The 16,472-nt window shown below is 46.6% G+C and overlaps 1 protein-coding gene across 2 annotated transcripts; it reads left to right on the top strand.

Annotated features, from left to right (window-relative positions):
* Nucleotides 1-1,800: 1,800 nt before the first annotated feature.
* On the top strand, nucleotides 1,801-4,063 carry LOC100273484 (uncharacterized). 2 transcript variants are annotated; one of them, XM_020551366.3, is made up of 5 exons: nucleotides 1,801-2,417; nucleotides 2,519-2,752; nucleotides 2,889-3,023; nucleotides 3,147-3,476; nucleotides 3,564-3,955. In XM_020551366.3, the coding sequence occupies exons 1-5, from the start codon at nucleotides 2,172-2,174 to the stop codon at nucleotides 3,648-3,650; spliced, it is 1,032 nt and encodes a 343-aa protein (XP_020406955.1). In that variant the 5' UTR covers nucleotides 1,801-2,171; the 3' UTR covers nucleotides 3,651-3,955. The 2 variants fall into 2 exon arrangements, with proteins under 2 accessions (XP_020406955.1, NP_001141393.1); NM_001147921.1 differs by having other exon boundaries at nucleotides 1,944-2,417; nucleotides 2,522-2,752; nucleotides 3,564-4,063.
* The last annotated feature ends 12,409 nt before the right edge of the window (nucleotides 4,064-16,472 follow it).

Here is a 16,472-nt window from a genome sequence, read left to right as displayed (position 1 = left end):
ACTGGGCCTCGGGCGAGCCGAAAGTGTGTCCGTTGCTTGAGGGGGCCCTCGGGCGAGACGTGAATCCTCCGGGGTCGACTGTCCTTGCCCGAGGCTGGGCTCGGGCGAGGCGAGGTCGTGTCCCTTGAGTGGACCGAGCCTTGACTTAATCGCACCCATCAGGCCTTCACAGCTTTGTGCTGATGGGGGTTACCAGCTGAGATTAGGAGTATTAGGGGTACATCTATTTATGATCCCCGACAGGTAATAAACCGATACTAATTTCTCTAATATTAGTATCGGTTGGAGAATAATTGGTTCTAATATCTTTTACATATATCTTCAGATTTAAAACCGGCACTGAAACCAATCTCAATATTAGTTTTAAATCAACTGGAACAAAAGTTATTGAACGGAAGCCCCGTTATCCGGACTCCAGTAGTGCGCATTGCACCTTCATCGTTGTCCCGTCATCACATGATAACTCTAGATTCTAAAAATAACCTGAGGTTATGCATAAAAGACCGTTAGCGTAGGCTTTATTAAGTTGTCTTCAGTAGATCATACATAGTCATGCAAAATATTATTTTATATTATATACTTTATTATTTATAGAGTAAAATTTTAAATAGAAGATGTGATAGGAGATATGATATGTAAGGTGCTAGACAGCCTTACTAATTTAGACATTCCATTATCAATTGCCTTGTTATTCGTGCTTTTTTTCTAGGTTTATCCTTGCTTGGTAAAGATGACAGATTCAAACCATCTTTCTGGTGACCTTACCTGTTACTGTGGGAAGCCGACGTGGCAACGTGTGGTGAGTCACTGGTGCCCGGCCAGCACAGATAAGATCGAGCAGCTGTCGCCTCCCCTCTCGTCCTTCTGCAGCATCAGGGAAATCTCAGAATGGCGCATCTCACTGCCAGCACACGCACAGCTAGAACCCGAGCAGGCTGTTCATACTCTCGTTGGCCATTCGTGACTCCTGAGTAGTGCTATGAATTGGGCCAGATCGACCTGGTCCGAGTATATCGTGCTTCGTATTAAACAAGTTCAGGCCAAAAAATCTAAAAACTTTTGGACCATTTTGTGCCAGACTGAAATGTAAAACAGTGGCCAGTCCGATCCTAAACCACATATTGTGTCTTCGTTGGGTCGTGCCGGCTCAAACTCGACCCATATATTTAACCACATAAAATCAAAATACAACAACAACATAAAGTCCATAATATACTAAATTAAAGATATTAAACAATCCTAACATAATTCGGTCCTATAAAGGCTAAATATCACAACAATATAAAGTTTGTAGCTTACTAAATTATAAAATTAAAAAGTATGAGCTTCACTGGGTCGTGTCGATCCATTTGTGTGGTCTGTGTCGAGGACCCGTTGGGCCAGAATTTTAGACTCAGCCTAGATCCGTCTTTAGGTTGTGTTAGCTTGGTATATATTATTTCTTGTCGGATCGTGATTTGAGCTTTTGTTTTTAGGGCGTGCTCGTGCTGACTTAAAATACCTGGTTCATATTCCGAGCACTACTCGTAGGTCATACCTTCATTCGGAACGCGTGAATTTTGAAGATGTTATGCATGAATTAATTACTAGTAGATGCTAAAAAGCTGACTTTTTCGTAGATCATCGGTCTTGGGTGCTCGTTTCTGATGCCCTGCTGCGTTGCAGTTTAAGTTTACGCGTAGCTGAGAAGGCCCCCCGGCCCGGCACCGGCAAACTGGGGTCCTACGATATGCCAGCTCAAAAACACACTCCCCCACACCACTGTGTCGAAACCCTACCTCACATGATCGCACTCGCACCTCTAAAGGGAGAGCCAAATCCAATCTGCCATGGCCAAGTACCATCGCCCCAAGCAAAGGGCGCTGGGCACCCCATATCTACCCACCAGCCGTTCTCCCTATATATATTGATTGGGAAATTGGGCATAGAACCGGGATCGAAAGGGACACGCAAGCTTCACCCACACAAGGCCACAAGATCCTCCCTACGCCACACGCTCCTCCTACATAGTAATTGCTAACCGCGCTGCGTTGATTCACTCGTCGGTGGCTCAGAGACCTGCACCAAAACAGCCGAGGCAAAGCTTGCCCCGAGTCCTCGTGTTTTTTCCCCCTTTCTCCCCCTTAGTCTTAGGACTCGGCGTTTTGATCCCGCCTCTGGGGTCGCTGGCAATGGCGCGATGCCGGGGGACCGCCGAGAGCCTCTGCCAGGGGCGGCTCGACCTCGACGACGACAAGTTCGGCGCAATGTGCACCACCGCGTTCGGCTGCCTCCAGGAGTGGCCGGACCTGGGCGCCATGTGCGGCGCGAACCTCGGCGTGCCTGCCATGGCCGGCAACGGCAACGAGTCCTCTTGCAGCGGCAGCGGCGGCTCCAGGAAGAGGAAACCGGACGCGTACGACGGCCTCGATGCCACGGTGAGAGGTTCAGGCATGGGCGGTGCTGGTTGCCGGAGCAACGCTTTCTGCTGGATTGTCAAGTCTTTGACTGACAGTTGTGTTAAAAAAATTGAAATTAGCAGGGTGGTGCAAACGACATGAGCAAGAGACCCAGAGGGAAGCGGCTGTCTGGCATCTCTGAGATCGTGGCGCCAGGGAAAGGGAAGCAGGAGCGGCCAAAGGCAGGCACAAAGAAAAAGGCCGAGGCTGCATCGGCGGCGGCGGCGGCTGCTGCTGCCGGCCATAAGACCGACTACATCCACGTCCGGGCCCGCCGCGGCCAGGCCACGGACAGCCACAGCCTCGCCGAGCGGGTAATATTAACAGCTGAGTTACTGGGCAAACATCTTTGCGCGCGTGCCCCATGGTCCATGCTGCTCGTGGGCACCGATAGATCGACCCGACCTGCGGCGTGCATTAGAGCTCATGGCCGAACGAACTGACGTACAGGTGAGGAGGGAGAGGATCAGCGAGCGGATGCGGTACCTGCAGGAGCTGGTGCCCGGGTGCAGCAAGGTCACGGGCAAGGCCGGCATGCTTGACGAGATCATCAACTACGTGCAGTCCCTGCAGAAGCAAGTCGAGGTACCGACCGACCGGCCTGTCTGCCTGCCTGCTTCATCTTCTCCGCTTCTTCCGGCTTGATAAGCTAGTGTCGTTGGGCAATCGCTCACGGCTCACCGGAGTGTCTCCCTCCCCTGCTTGCAGTTCCTGTCCATGAAGATCGCCGCTTCCAACCCGGTGGTGAGCTTCGACATCGTCGAGGACCTCTTCGGCCGGCAGCTGAAGCAGTCACGACGCAGCCCGGCGGCAGCCCTGCCCGCGATGGCTCTGCCGGCCGGCCAGCTGGAGCCGTCCTGCCTTCAGATGAGCCACATGCCGCAGATGCATCCATCTGCAGCGGCAAACTCCACCGGATTTGGGCTGGACATGGTCGTCAACAACCCGTACGCGCCCGCCGGCGCGAGCTGCCCTGTGTCGGCTGCCGCGTCGGTATCGGTGGCGGCCGGACCGTCGACGACCGAGCCGTGCCTCAACGTATGTTAGCTGCAAATCGGTTGTCCTCGAGTCCTACCCTCCCGTGCTGAAGCCTGAACTGAACCGAGTGCCTTGTGCTTTCTGCAGGTGAATGGAACTGCTGCCTGGGACATTGGCTCCCGGAATTTGTTCAGCGGATTTGTTGCACAGTTTCAGTCAGTAGAAAGTGAGTAGCTGCTTCCTGAAGACCAAGCCAGCAGTCACTTGGCCTCATGTGAAATGAAAAAAAACACAGTAGTGGTTAGATCAGGGCAAAATAAACCCCTACGGCCCAACCTGAACATGTTTAAAGTTCAGAGTTCATAATGGCCGTACATGCCATCACGGAATTCCCAAACTGGCGGACGATCCAATAACTCTACCAAAAAATGAGCACATCAAACAAAATTTGACTATGTTCATGCAAATTCAGACTTGTATGAGCCGTGTATATGTTACCGTGAAGTTAAGAGACTTTTATACATTTAACTTCAGCATGAGTGACTGAATCCAGTTACTACTTTCCCTGCAGGCGACTGTTTGCTAAACAACTTCAAAATGGAAATGTAAGAAGAACTAATCCTCATTTCTGGAGTTTTAACCGTGGCAAAATTTGTGGCTGAAGATTCTTTATGCATAGCAGCTGTATTAATGAACTATTCTGTCAGCAATGACAATACGAGTACATTTTTTTCCCTTCAGAGCCAAGCTACACAGTGGGTCTAGAACTTCAGATTACAAGCAAAGCACTTAAAAACATGTTCCCACAACAAACCAACACCAAAATACAGCACTTGATCGCCTAAACTAGTGGTACAACAAACAGGAACGATTCTCCAACTCATCTTCCTTCAAAGCACAGGCTGTTCACCAGCTTCTGCAAAGACATAACTCAAACTTACTTGTAACAGAAGTAAAGGATAATTCGCTTGCACAGTATACACTGACAACGACCACCGCAAAGGATTTGAGTGCAGAGATATCAGCTGAATCTTATTTCAACTTTCACGAATACGTACTACAAGTGTCTTGTGAACCACAGGAAAAAAAGCATTTGTTCGGAACACTAATTTTAGGGCCCAAGAAACATAGATTTAAGCTCAAGTTGTGCCTAGATCGAAAAAAGTTCAGCCTACAAAACATTTATCAGACAGATTTTTCATTAGGGGTCATAACATTACCCTCTCTACAGTTTTTTTTTTTGGGCTATCAGTTGTCTCCCTCCCCCAACCATGTATGCTGATCTCGTCAACCAGACTTCAGTGTGCGAACTGTTCTTTATTTTTCCACATGTTTGGTCCTCAAAGATCCAAAAACAGCTTGCAATTATTTGATACAGGAGAGACTCAAAAGACATAGGACAAACTGTTTCCTTGTGCCACAACAAGACTAGATGCTTCTTGCGCTTATCCACAGCCATCCCTGTGCATATCAGGGTGTGCAGGCAGTCAGTCACAAATGCATGCTCTGCTTGGTAGCACCACAGAAATGGCCTTTCACTTGATACCCAGACTGTCATCGTGAAATGTTTGAGACGAAGTAAAGAACTCGAACTAACCTTCGCCCGGCACAATGATAACCGGCGCTGCTTTACAGTTGTGGAGACAATCCTCACTGACACTTCCCTGCAACACACTACAGTACAAAGGCAAAGTTTTAGAGATATGCTTATAAATGCAATCTACAGCTCACGTTCAGCAATAAAATAAGGACTAGGCACCAAAAGGTAAAAAAGGAACAAATAATAAACAACGTTTAATTGCATTCATTTGCTTTAGTGCCAAATGCTTCTTGTCATTTCAGACGATTCTGAAAATTATCAAAGTTATCTAAAAATGCATTCTAGTTCTAGACACTGTTCTTTCCATGCATTTGTACAAGCATCTCACCATAATTCAGCCAAAGTCACTTTTTTTTTTAACTGAGCAATCAGATCTAGTTTCCCGAATCATTGAATTTGAGCATGGGCCCGGCACATTTCAGCAAGCTTCCTTGTTGCCTTGGTCCATCAGCACCAAGTTCCTACTCAAACTTCTCTGCCACGTGTGTTTCCAAAGACTCAGACTTGCCCTTAACTCTTGCAACTGGTTCATGAAAGTCAAGCCATGTATCTTGATCTTCTCCATATAGCCATATAATACCATGTCATGTCTCATATGCAATGAGCTCCTTCATTGACACATAGTTGAGCATTTCAACATGTGTAAGACATTTCCACCTCCATAGCATAAATTGTTTACACTAGTGTACATATGGATAATTCTTGTGTATCTCAACATAAACATGTATTGATCCATATATATTGCCACTCAGCTACGGAAACCAAATAAGAACCTTTCACGCGCTTCCTCACCATTCACGATAGTCTCAACTTCGACAAAGTATTCTAGACACCAGATTAGGAATGCTTACCAAAAGTGGTAGTAAATGATTCATTATCGTTGTTGCTCGTAGCATCACTAGGCATTGTTGCTTCCAAGTTGATCGGATCAACAATGATACCAAATAGAGTAGCGTAACATTGCCAACGTAATCGACGTCATCGGGGGTCAACCCTGTCGCCATGAGGTCTCTATTGATGGTGAGAGCACCTAGAGGGGGGGTGAATAGGTGATCCTGTAAAACTTAAAAACTTAAGCCACAAAACTTTGATTAAGCGTTAGCACAGTTAATGCCAAGTGGCTAGAGAGAAGATCTTGCACAATACGATAACCACAAGGAGTTCAACACAGAGAAGACACAGTGGTTTATCCCGTGGTTCGGCCAAGTACAAAACTTGCCTACTCCACGTTGTGGCGTCCCAACGGACGAGAGTTGCACTCAACTCCTCTCAAGTGATCCAATGATCAACTTGAATACCACAGTGTTATGCTTTTCTTTTCTTATCGCGTTCGCGAGGAATCTCCACAACTTGGAGTCTCTCGCCCTTACACTTGAAGTTCACAAAGAAGCACGGAGTAAGGGAGGAAAGCAACACACACAAATCCACAGCAAAATGCGCACACACACGGCCAAGAATCGAGCTCAAAAGACTATCTCAAAGTTCTCACTAGAACGGAGCTCGAATCACTGAGAATGACAAACAAATGCGCAAAGACTGAGTGTGGATGATCAAGAATGCTCTAAGGTTGCTTGGTATTCTCCTCCATGCGCCTAGGGGTCCCTTTTATAGCCCCAAGGCAGCTAGGAGCCGTTGAGAGCAAATCTGGAAGGCCAATCTTGCCTTCTGTCGTCGGGTGCACCGGACAGTCCGGTGCCCGATTTCCTTCCTAAAATGGCGCGGTCGACCGTTGCAGATCAGGGAGCCGTTGACGCACCGGACATGTCCGGTGCACACCGAACAGTCCGGTGCCCCCTTCCGACCGTTGGCCCGGCCACGTGTCGCGCGCAGATTCCGCGGCCGACCGTTGGCCCGGCCGACCGTTGGCTCACCGGACAGTCCAGGGAATTTTAGCCGTACGCCGTCGGTGAATTCCCGAGAGCGGCCACTTCACGCCGAGTCAGCCTTGCGCACCGGACAGACAGTCCGGTGTGCCAGACTGAGCTGAGTCTTGGCTGTACACAGCCAAGCCTTTTTCACCTTTTTTCTTTTCTTCTTCTTTCTGTTTCTAACACTTAGACAAGTATATTAGTACACAAAACCAATGTACTAAGGCTTAGAAACATACCTTTACTCTTGATTTGCACTTTGTCCATCCATGAGCATAAATTCACATTTAAGCACTTGTGTTGGCACTCAATCACCAAAATACTTAGAAATGGCCCAAGGGCACATTTCCCTTTCAATCTCTCCCTTTTTGGTGATTTATGCCAACACAACATAAAGCAACTAGAACAAGTGCAATATCACTTCAAATAAAACTCAAATTTATTTTGATTCAATTTTGGCATATATGGATCATCCTTTGCCACCACTTGGTTTGTTTTTTCAAATCAAACTCAAATCTCTATCTCTAAGTCAAACACACATGTTGAAGCATAAAGAGAGTCATTCCAAAAGAGATTGATCAAAGATTTCAAAAAAACTCCCCCTATTTCCCATAATCAACACTTCTCCCCACACGAGGCCAACTTTTGACAAAAGAGACAATGCAAGAGTTTTGCCAAAACAAAAAGCTCTATTTTACTATTTTCAAAAATTCTCAAGAATTCTCAAGTGGTAGCTGATCCATTTATTGCTTTGGCCTTTATTTTCTCCCCCTTTGGCATCAAGCACCAAAACGGGATCAATCTTGGCCCTTTAACCCCATTGCCTCACCAAAATCTTCAACCAAGAGCAAATAGGCAATAAGAGTATAAAGATGAACTTGAAAAAGTTACTCTTTTCATCGGAGTGCAGTGGAAGTCTTGCATGGTCCAAGTCCACCTTTTCCCTTTCAATTCTCCTTGGAGACTAAAACAACCAAACTCAAGTACATGGTTAGTCTCAAAAGGTCAAGGTGTAGCACAGCTCCCCCTAAATATGTGCATCACTTGCAAACAGGACTTGTGAGGTCCATGGAGTGTTTGTACAACTCGAGCACCACAATAAGCAACAAAATGCAGAATGAACATGATCAAAGGCATAAACACGTGTATGCTATAAATCAATCCAAGTTCCGCGAATCTAAGACATTTAGCTCACTACGCAACCTGCAAAAGGTCTTCTCATCTAGAAGCTTGGTAAAGATATCGGCTAGCTGGTTCTCGGTGCTAACATGAAACACTTCGATATCTCCCTTTTGCTGGTGGTCTCTCAAAAAGTGATGCCGGATGTCTATGTGCTTTGTGCGGCTGTGTTCAACAGGATTTTCCGCCATGCGGATAGCACTCTCATTATCACATAGGAGTGGGACTTTGCTCAGATTGTAGCCAAAGTCCCTGAGGGTTTGCCTCATCTAAAGTAGTTGCGCGCAACACTGTCCTGCGGCAACATACTCGGCCTCAGCGGTGGATAGGGCAACAGAAGTTTGTTTCTTAGAGTTCCATGACACCAGGGACCTTCCTAAGAATTGGCACGTCCCCGATGTACTCTTCCTATCGACCTTGCATCCAGCATAGTCGGAATCTGAATATCCAATCAAGTCAAAGTTAGACCCCTTTGGATACCAGATCCCGAAGCAAGGCGTAGCGACTAAATATCTAAGAATTCGCTTCACCGCCACTAAGTGACACTCCTTAGGATCGGATTGAAATCTAGCACACATGCATACGCTAAGCATAATATCCGGTCTACTAGCACATAAGTAAAGCAAAGAACCTATCATGGACCGGTATGATTTTTGATCAACGGACTTACCTCCTTTGTTGAGGTCGGTGTGTCCGTCAGTTCCCATCGGCGTCTTTGCGGGCTTGGCATCCTTCATCCCAAATCGCTTTAGCAAATCTTGCGTATACTTCGTTTGGGAGATGAAGGTGCCGTCCTTGAGTTGCTTCACTTGGAACCCAAGGAAGAAGTTCAACTCGCCCATCATAGACATCTCGAATTTCTTCGTCATCACCCTGCTAAACTCTTCACAAGACTTTTGGTTAGTAGAACCAAATATTATGTCATCGACATAAATTTGGCACACAAAAAGATCACCGTCACAAGTCTTAGTGAAAAGAGTTGGATCGGCTTTCCCAACCTTGAAAGCATTAGCAATTAAGAAATCTCTAAGGCATTCATACCATGCTCTTGGGGCTTGCTTAAGTCCATAGAGCGCCTTAGAGAGCTTACACACGTGGTCGGGGTACCGTTCATCCTCGAAACCAGGGGGTTGCTCCACGTACACCTCCTCCTTGATTGGCCCGTTGAGGAAAGCGCTCTTCACATCCATTTGGTACAACCTGAAAGAATGGTGAGCGGCATATGCTAGCAAGATACGAATGGACTCTAGCCTAGCCACAGGAGCAAAAGTCTCCTCAAAGTCCAAACCTGCGACTTGGGCATAACCTTTTGCCACAAGTCGAGCCTTGTTTCTCGTCACCACCCCGTGCTCGTCCTGTTTGTTGCGGAACACCCACTTGGTTCCCACAACGTTTTGCTTGGGACGAGGCACCAGTGTCCAAACTTCATTGCGCTTGAAGTTGTTGAGCTCCTCTTGCATGGCCAACACCCAGTCCGAATCTAGCAAGGCCTCTTCTACCCTGAAAGGCTCAATAGAAGAGACAAAGGAGTAATGCTCACAAAAATTAACCAATCGAGATCGAGTGGTTACTCCCTTGCTGATATCACCCAGAATTTGGTCGACGGGATGATCCCTTTGAATCATCGCTCGAACTTGGGTTGGAGGTGCCGGTTGCGCTTCTTCCTCCATCACATGATCATCTTGTGCTTCCCCTTGATCACACGCCTCCTTTTGATGAACCTGTTCATCGTCTTGAGTTGGGGGACGCACCATAGTTGAGGAGAAAGGTTGATCTTGCTCATGTTGTTCCTGTGGCCGCACATCTCCAATCGCCATGGTGCGTATTGCGGCCGTTGGAACGTCTTCTTCATCTACATCATCAAGATCAACAACTTGCTCTCTTGGAGAGCCATTAGTCTCATCAAATACAACATCGCTAGAGACTTCAACCAAACCCGATGATTTGTTGAAGACCCTATACGCTTTTGTATTTGAATCATAACCTAATGAAAACCCTTCTACGGCTTTGGGAGCAAATTTGGAATTCCTACCCTTCTTCACTAGAATGTAGCGTTTACTCCCAAATACACGAAAGTACGATACATTGGGTTTGTTACCAGTCAGCAGCTCATATGAAGTCTTCTTGAGGAGGCGGTGAAGGTAGACCCTGTTGATGGCGTGGCAAGCCGTGTTCACGGCTTCCGACCAAAAGCACTCGGGGGGTCTTGAACTCTCCAAACATAGTCCTCGCCATATCTATGAGCGTCCTGTTCTTCCTCTCTACCACACCATTTTGCTGAGGTGTGTAGGGAGCGGAGAACTCGTGCTTGATCCCCTCCTCCTCAAGGAACTCCTCCACTTGAAGATTCTTGAATTCGGACCCGTTGTCGCTCCTTATCTTCTTCACCTTGAGCTCAAACTCGTTTTGAGCTCTCCTTAGGAAGCGCTTGAGGGTTCCTTGGGTCTCAGACTTATCCTGTAAAAAGAATACCCAAGTGAAGCGGGAAAAATCATCCACAATGACTAAACCATACTTACTTCCCCCTATGCTTAGATAAGCGACGGGTCCGAAGAGGTCCATATGCAGCAGCTCCAGAGGTCTTGAGGTGGTCATCACATTCTTGCTGTGATGTGCTCCTCCCACTTGTTTACCTGCTTGACAAGCTGCACAAGGTCTATCTTTTTCGAATTGCACGTTAGTCAAACCTATCACGTGTTCTCCCTTTAGAAGCTTGTGAAGGTTCTTCATCCCCACATGTGCTAAGCGGCGATGCCACAGCCAGCCCATGCTAGTCTTAGCGATTAAGCATGCATCTAGACTAGCCTCCTCTTTTGCAAAATCAACTAAATAAAGTTTGCCATCTAGTACACCCTTAAAAGCTAGTGAACCATCACATCTTCTAAAGACAGACACATCTACATTTGTAAATAAACAGTTATATCCCATATTGCATAATTGACTAACAGATAGTAAATTATATCCAAGAGACTCAACTAAAAACACATTAGAGATAGAGTGCTCATTTGATATTGCAATCTTGCCTAAACCTTTCACCTTGCCTTGATTCCCATCACCGAATATGATTGAATCTTGGGAATCCTTATTCTTGACGTAGGAGGTGAACATCTTCTTCTCCCCCGTCATATGGTTTGTGCATCCGCTGTCGATAATCCAGCTTGATCCCCCGGATGCATAAACCTGCAAGGCAAATTTAGGCTTGGGTCTTAGGTACCCAACTCATGTTGGGTCCTACCAGGTTAGTGCAAATATCCTTAGGGACCCAAATGCAAGTTTTGTCTCCCTTGCATTTTGCCCCTAACTTCCTAGCAACTATTTTCCTATCCTTTCTACAAATAGCAAAGGAAGCATTTAAAGCACAATAAATTGTAGAAGGTTCATTCACTACTTTCCTAGGAGCATGAATAATATTCTTTCTAGGCACATGATGAATAGCATTTCTCCTAGACATATTTCTACCATGCATATAGGAAGAACTAGAAGCAAACATGGCATGAGAATCAAAATCATCATAAGCATTATAACTCCTATAAGCATTTCTTGTTTGTCTCCTATCATGGTACATAAAAGCATGGTTCTTTTTAGCACTACTAGCCATAGGAGCCTTCCCTTTCTCCTTGGTGGAGATAAGAGCCTTATGGCTTGTCAAGTCCTTGGCTTCCCTCTTGTAGCCAAGTCCATCCTTAATTGAGGGGTGTCTACCAATCGTGTAGGCATCCCTTGCAAATTTCAGCTTATCAAATTCATTCTTGCTAGTCTTAAGTTGGGCATTAAGACTAGCCAATTCCTCATTTAATTTGGAAATTGAAACTAAATGATCACTACAAGCATCAACATCGAAATCTTTACACCTCTTACAGATTGTAACATGTTCTACACAAGAACTAGATTTACTAGCTACTTCTAGTTTAGCATTTAAATCATCATTAACACTTTTTAAAGTAGCAATGGTTTCATGACAAGAAGACAATTTACTAGAGAGCATTTCATTTCTTTTAATTTCTAGAGCAAGAGATTTTTGTGCACTAACAAATTTATCATGCTCCTCATATAAAAGATCCTCTTGTTTTTCTAGTAATCTATTCTTGTCATTTAAAGCATCAATCAACTTATTAATCTTATCAATTTTAGATCTATCTAATCCCTTGAATAAGCATGAGTAATCTATCTCATCATCATCGCTAGACTCATCCTCACTTGAAGAAGCATAAGTACTAGTATCATGAGTGCTTACTTTCTTCTCCCTTGCCATGAGGCAAGTGTGACGCTCGTTTGGGAAGAGGGATGACTTGTTGAAGGCAGTGGCGGCGAGTCCTTCATTGTCAGAGTCGGAGGAGGAACAATCCGAATCCCACTCCTTGCCTAGATGTGCCTCGCCCTTTGCCTTCTTGTATGCCTTCTTCTTCTCCCTCTTGCTCCCTTGTTCCTGGTCACTTTCATTATCGGGATAGTTAGCAATAAAATGACCAAGCTTACCGCATTTGAAGCATGAGCGCTTCCCCTTGGCTTTGGTCTTGCTTTGCTGTCCCTTGCGACCTTTAAGCGCCGTCTTGAATCTCTTGATGATGAGGGCCATCTCTTCATCATTAAGTCCAGCCGCCTCGATTTGTGCCATCTTGCTAGGTAGCGCCTCCTTGCTTCTTGTTGCCTTGAGAGCAAGGGGTTGCGGCTCGTTGATCGGTCCATTCAAGGCGTCGTCCACGTACCTCGCTTCCTTGATCATCATTCGCCCGCTAACGAATTTTCCTAGGACTTCTTCGGGCGACATTTTGGTGTACCTGGGATTCTCACGAATATTATTCACCAAATGAGGATCAAGAACGGTAAAGGACCTTAGCATTAGTCGGACGACGTCGTGGTCCGTCCATCGCGTGCTTCTGTAGCTCCTTATTTTGTTGATAAGGGTCTTGAGCCGGTTGTATGTTTGAGTTGGCTCCTCGCCCCTTATCATCGCGAACCGTCCAAGCTCGCCCTCCACCAACTCCATTTTGGTGAGCAAGGTAACGCCATTTCCCTCATGAGAAATCTTGAGGGTGTCCCAGATCTGCTTGGCGTTATCCAAGCCGCTCACTTTGTTATATTCATCCCTGCACAATGAAGCTAGAAGAACAGTAGTAGCTTGTGCATTCTTATGGATTTGCTCATTAATGAATATAGGACTATCCGAACTATCAAAGTGCATTCCACTATCTACAATCTCCCATATACTAGGATGGAGAGAGAATAGGTGACTACGCATTTTGTGGCTCCAAAATCCGTAGTCCTCTCCATCAAAGTGTGGGGGCTTGCCGAGTGGAATGGAGAGCAAATGTGAATTTGAACTTTGCGGAATACGAGAGTAGTCAAAGGAAAAGTTTGAATTAACCGGTTTCCTTCTCTCGTAGTCGTTGTGGTCGTCGTCCTTTTGGGAAGAAGTAGACTCATCGCTGTCGTCGTAGTAGACGATCTCCTTGATGCGCCTTGTCTTCTTCTTCTTCCCTTCCTTTCGTCTATGACCTGAGCCGGAGTCGGTAGGCTTGTCATCTTTGGGCTCGTTGACGAAGGACTCCTTCTCCTTATCGTTGATCACTATCCCCTTGCCCTTAGGATCCATCTCTTCGGGCGGTTAGTCCCTCTTCTTGAAGAGAACGGCTCTGATACCAATTGAGAGCACCTAGAGGGGGGGTGAATAGGTGATCCTGTAAAACTTAAAAACTTAAGCCACAAAACTTTGATTAAGCGTTAGCACAGTTAATGCCAAGTGGCTAGAGAGAAGATCTTGCACAATACGATAACCACAAGGAGTTCAACACAGAGAAGACACAGTGGTTTATCCCGTGGTTCGGCCAAGTACAAAACTTGCCTACTCCACGTTGTGGCGTCCCAACGGACGAGAGTTGCACTCAACTCCTCTCAAGTGATCCAATGATCAACTTGAATACCACAGTGTTATGCTTTTCTTTTCTTATCGCGTTCGCGAGGAATCTCCACAACTTGGAGTCTCTCGCCCTTACACTTGAAGTTCACAAAGAAGCACGGAGTAAGGGAGGAAAGCAACACACACAAATCCACAGCAAAATGCGCACACACACGGCCAAGAATCGAGCTCAAAAGACTATCTCAAAGTTCTCACTAGAACGGAGCTCGAATCACTGAGAATGACAAACGAATGCGCAAAGACTGAGTGTGGATGATCAAGAATGCTCTAAGGTTGCTTGGTATTCTCCTCCATGCGCCTAGGGGTCCCTTTTATAGCCCCAAGGCAGCTAGGAGCCGTTGAGAGCAAATCTGGAAGGCCAATCTTGCCTTCTGTCGTCGGGTACACCGGACAGTCCGGTGCACACCGGACACTGTCCGGTGCCCGATTTCCTTCCTAAAATGGCGCGGCCGACCGTTGCAGATCAGGGAGCCGTTGGCGCACCGGACATGTCCGGTGCACACCGGACAGTCCGGTGCCCCCTTCCGACCGTTGGCCCGGCCACGTGTCGCGCGTAGATTCCGCGGCCGACCGTTGGCCCGGCCGACCGTTGGCTCACCGGACAGTCCGGTGCACACCGGACAGTCCGGGGAATTTTAGCCGTACGCCGTCGGCGAATTCCCGAGAGCGGTCACTTCACGCCGAGTCAGCCTTGCGCACCGGACACTGTCTGGTGCACCACCGGACAGTCCAGTGTGCCAGACTGAGCTGAGTCTTGGCTGTACACAGCCAAGCCTTTTTCACCTTTTTTCTTTTCTTCTTCTTTCTGTTTCTAACACTTAGACAAGTATATTAGTACACAAAACCAATGTACTAAGGCTTAGAAACATACCTTTACTCTTGATTTGCACTTTGTCCATCCATGAGCATAAATTCACATTTAAGCACTTGTGTTGGCACTCAATCACCAAAATACTTAGAAATGGCCCAAGGGCACATTTCCCTTTCAGATGGTTCTAGGGTAATTGACATCGTCTTTATCCATGATCACCCCAAATCTCATTATACCCTCTCTATCTTTCTCGGAACTGTCCATCAACAAGATGTGTGGCACTAGTACGACACACCAAGCATCGACCAATCTTAGGCATAAAACAAGCTAGGGTTAGAGTTCATATTATGAATCAAAGAGATTTAGGGATAGAGTTAGGAATCATACCTACATAGTCGGAGTTTGGAGCTAGAGAAGTGGAGATGAATATGTGCAATAGCAAGAGACTCACCTCGATGGATGGCAACCAATGAGAACGACTCATGGACGACAATCAATGAGAATGACTGATTAGCGGACAATGAACAATATCGAGAGAAAGACAAGGGTAGGAAAGGTGAGGATGACTAGAGGAGATGTGCAAGAACCACGATAGAGAGGCAGTAGTCGAAGACAACGAGAACGCCGAGAGAGGTGACGATCATGGGGTATGGAGATTAGGGGTTAGGGTTTGAAGGGCGCGTGATCATGGGGCATATAGGAGCAGGAGCAATTGCGAGGAGGTATTCAATGGTGGAGAGGTCAATGGAGACGAGGAGTACAACGAGCGAAACAAAAACAGTGGCAGACAATAATGAGAAACGTGAGAGCGGCGCCATGAGAGAGGCGAGGGTGGATGAAGATTGGGGATTAGGGTTTGAAGGGGGAGCAAGGTCTCAAGGACACCGAGGCCTGTCGGAGCGATTGTTGTGGGTGTATATCCCTTATGAACCTTGTCCTCTTCGCATCCCCTAGCTTAGCAGGTCTAGACTGTGGGGTGTCATACCGTCTATCGTGCTATGGTGTCTCGAGTCAAGGTTGTACACACACGAAGTCGAACTAGCATGTTCATCAGGCTAAGGGCTAGGGACTAGCATGCTCATGTATAACGACTACAGTCAACCAACCGTCATAAGCTCCATCCGCCCAGACGTGCGGACACTAACATCATCCATGGAACGACACTAGACCTGAGCATGGGTTGTCTAACCCGGCCAACTCGACTCTACCCATCCGAAAAACCAACTTGACCCGACCAATACAGCAGGCACAGGTACGAACCATAGTTTTAACCTGCAAACAATCTACGGACTTAGCACGTGCCACGATTTAGACCCTAAACTTGACCTAACCAAAAAATACATACCTAAAGCAAAAAAAAAAAATAATCCAACCCGAAAAATACCACCCAACACACCCAATAGAAAAGCACCGACCAACCCAACCTTTAGGACTAGTTTGGGAACACCGTTTTTTTCGAGGGATTTCCATTTTGCTAGAAAATATTAGTTCATTTTCTCTCAAAAAATAAGAATCTTTGCGAAATACGCCGAGCGGCACCACTTCCTCTCAGACGGATGCGGACAAGTTCATGAGATCGCCAGGATACGGAAGATATGAAAGCAGATACGCAGGCACCAGTTTTTTTTTTTTAACGCAGGAACCACATCGTTGAACATCACGGCTCAAAATGAGAGCGAGC

Source organism: Zea mays, chromosome 4, assembly GCF_902167145.1.
Source record: "Zea mays cultivar B73 chromosome 4, Zm-B73-REFERENCE-NAM-5.0, whole genome shotgun sequence".
Taxonomy (NCBI): Eukaryota; Viridiplantae; Streptophyta; class Magnoliopsida; order Poales; family Poaceae; genus Zea; species Zea mays.
The sequence above is the reverse complement of the archived record's forward strand: the minus strand, read 5'-3'. Positions and strand labels throughout refer to the sequence as shown.

Bases quoted from the DNA above. Each gene is read 5' to 3' on its own strand.
- LOC100273484 (XM_020551366.3), top strand. From the start codon at position 2,172: ATGGCGCGATGCCGGGGGACCGCCGAGAGCCTCTGCCAGGGGCGGCTC. The intron at 2,753-2,888 runs GTAATATTAACA...ACTGACGTACAG, and splicing joins GCCACAGCCTCGCCGAGCGG to GTGAGGAGGGAGAGGATCAG. The intron at 3,477-3,563 runs GTATGTTAGCTG...TGCTTTCTGCAG, and splicing joins CGACCGAGCCGTGCCTCAAC to GTGAATGGAACTGCTGCCTG.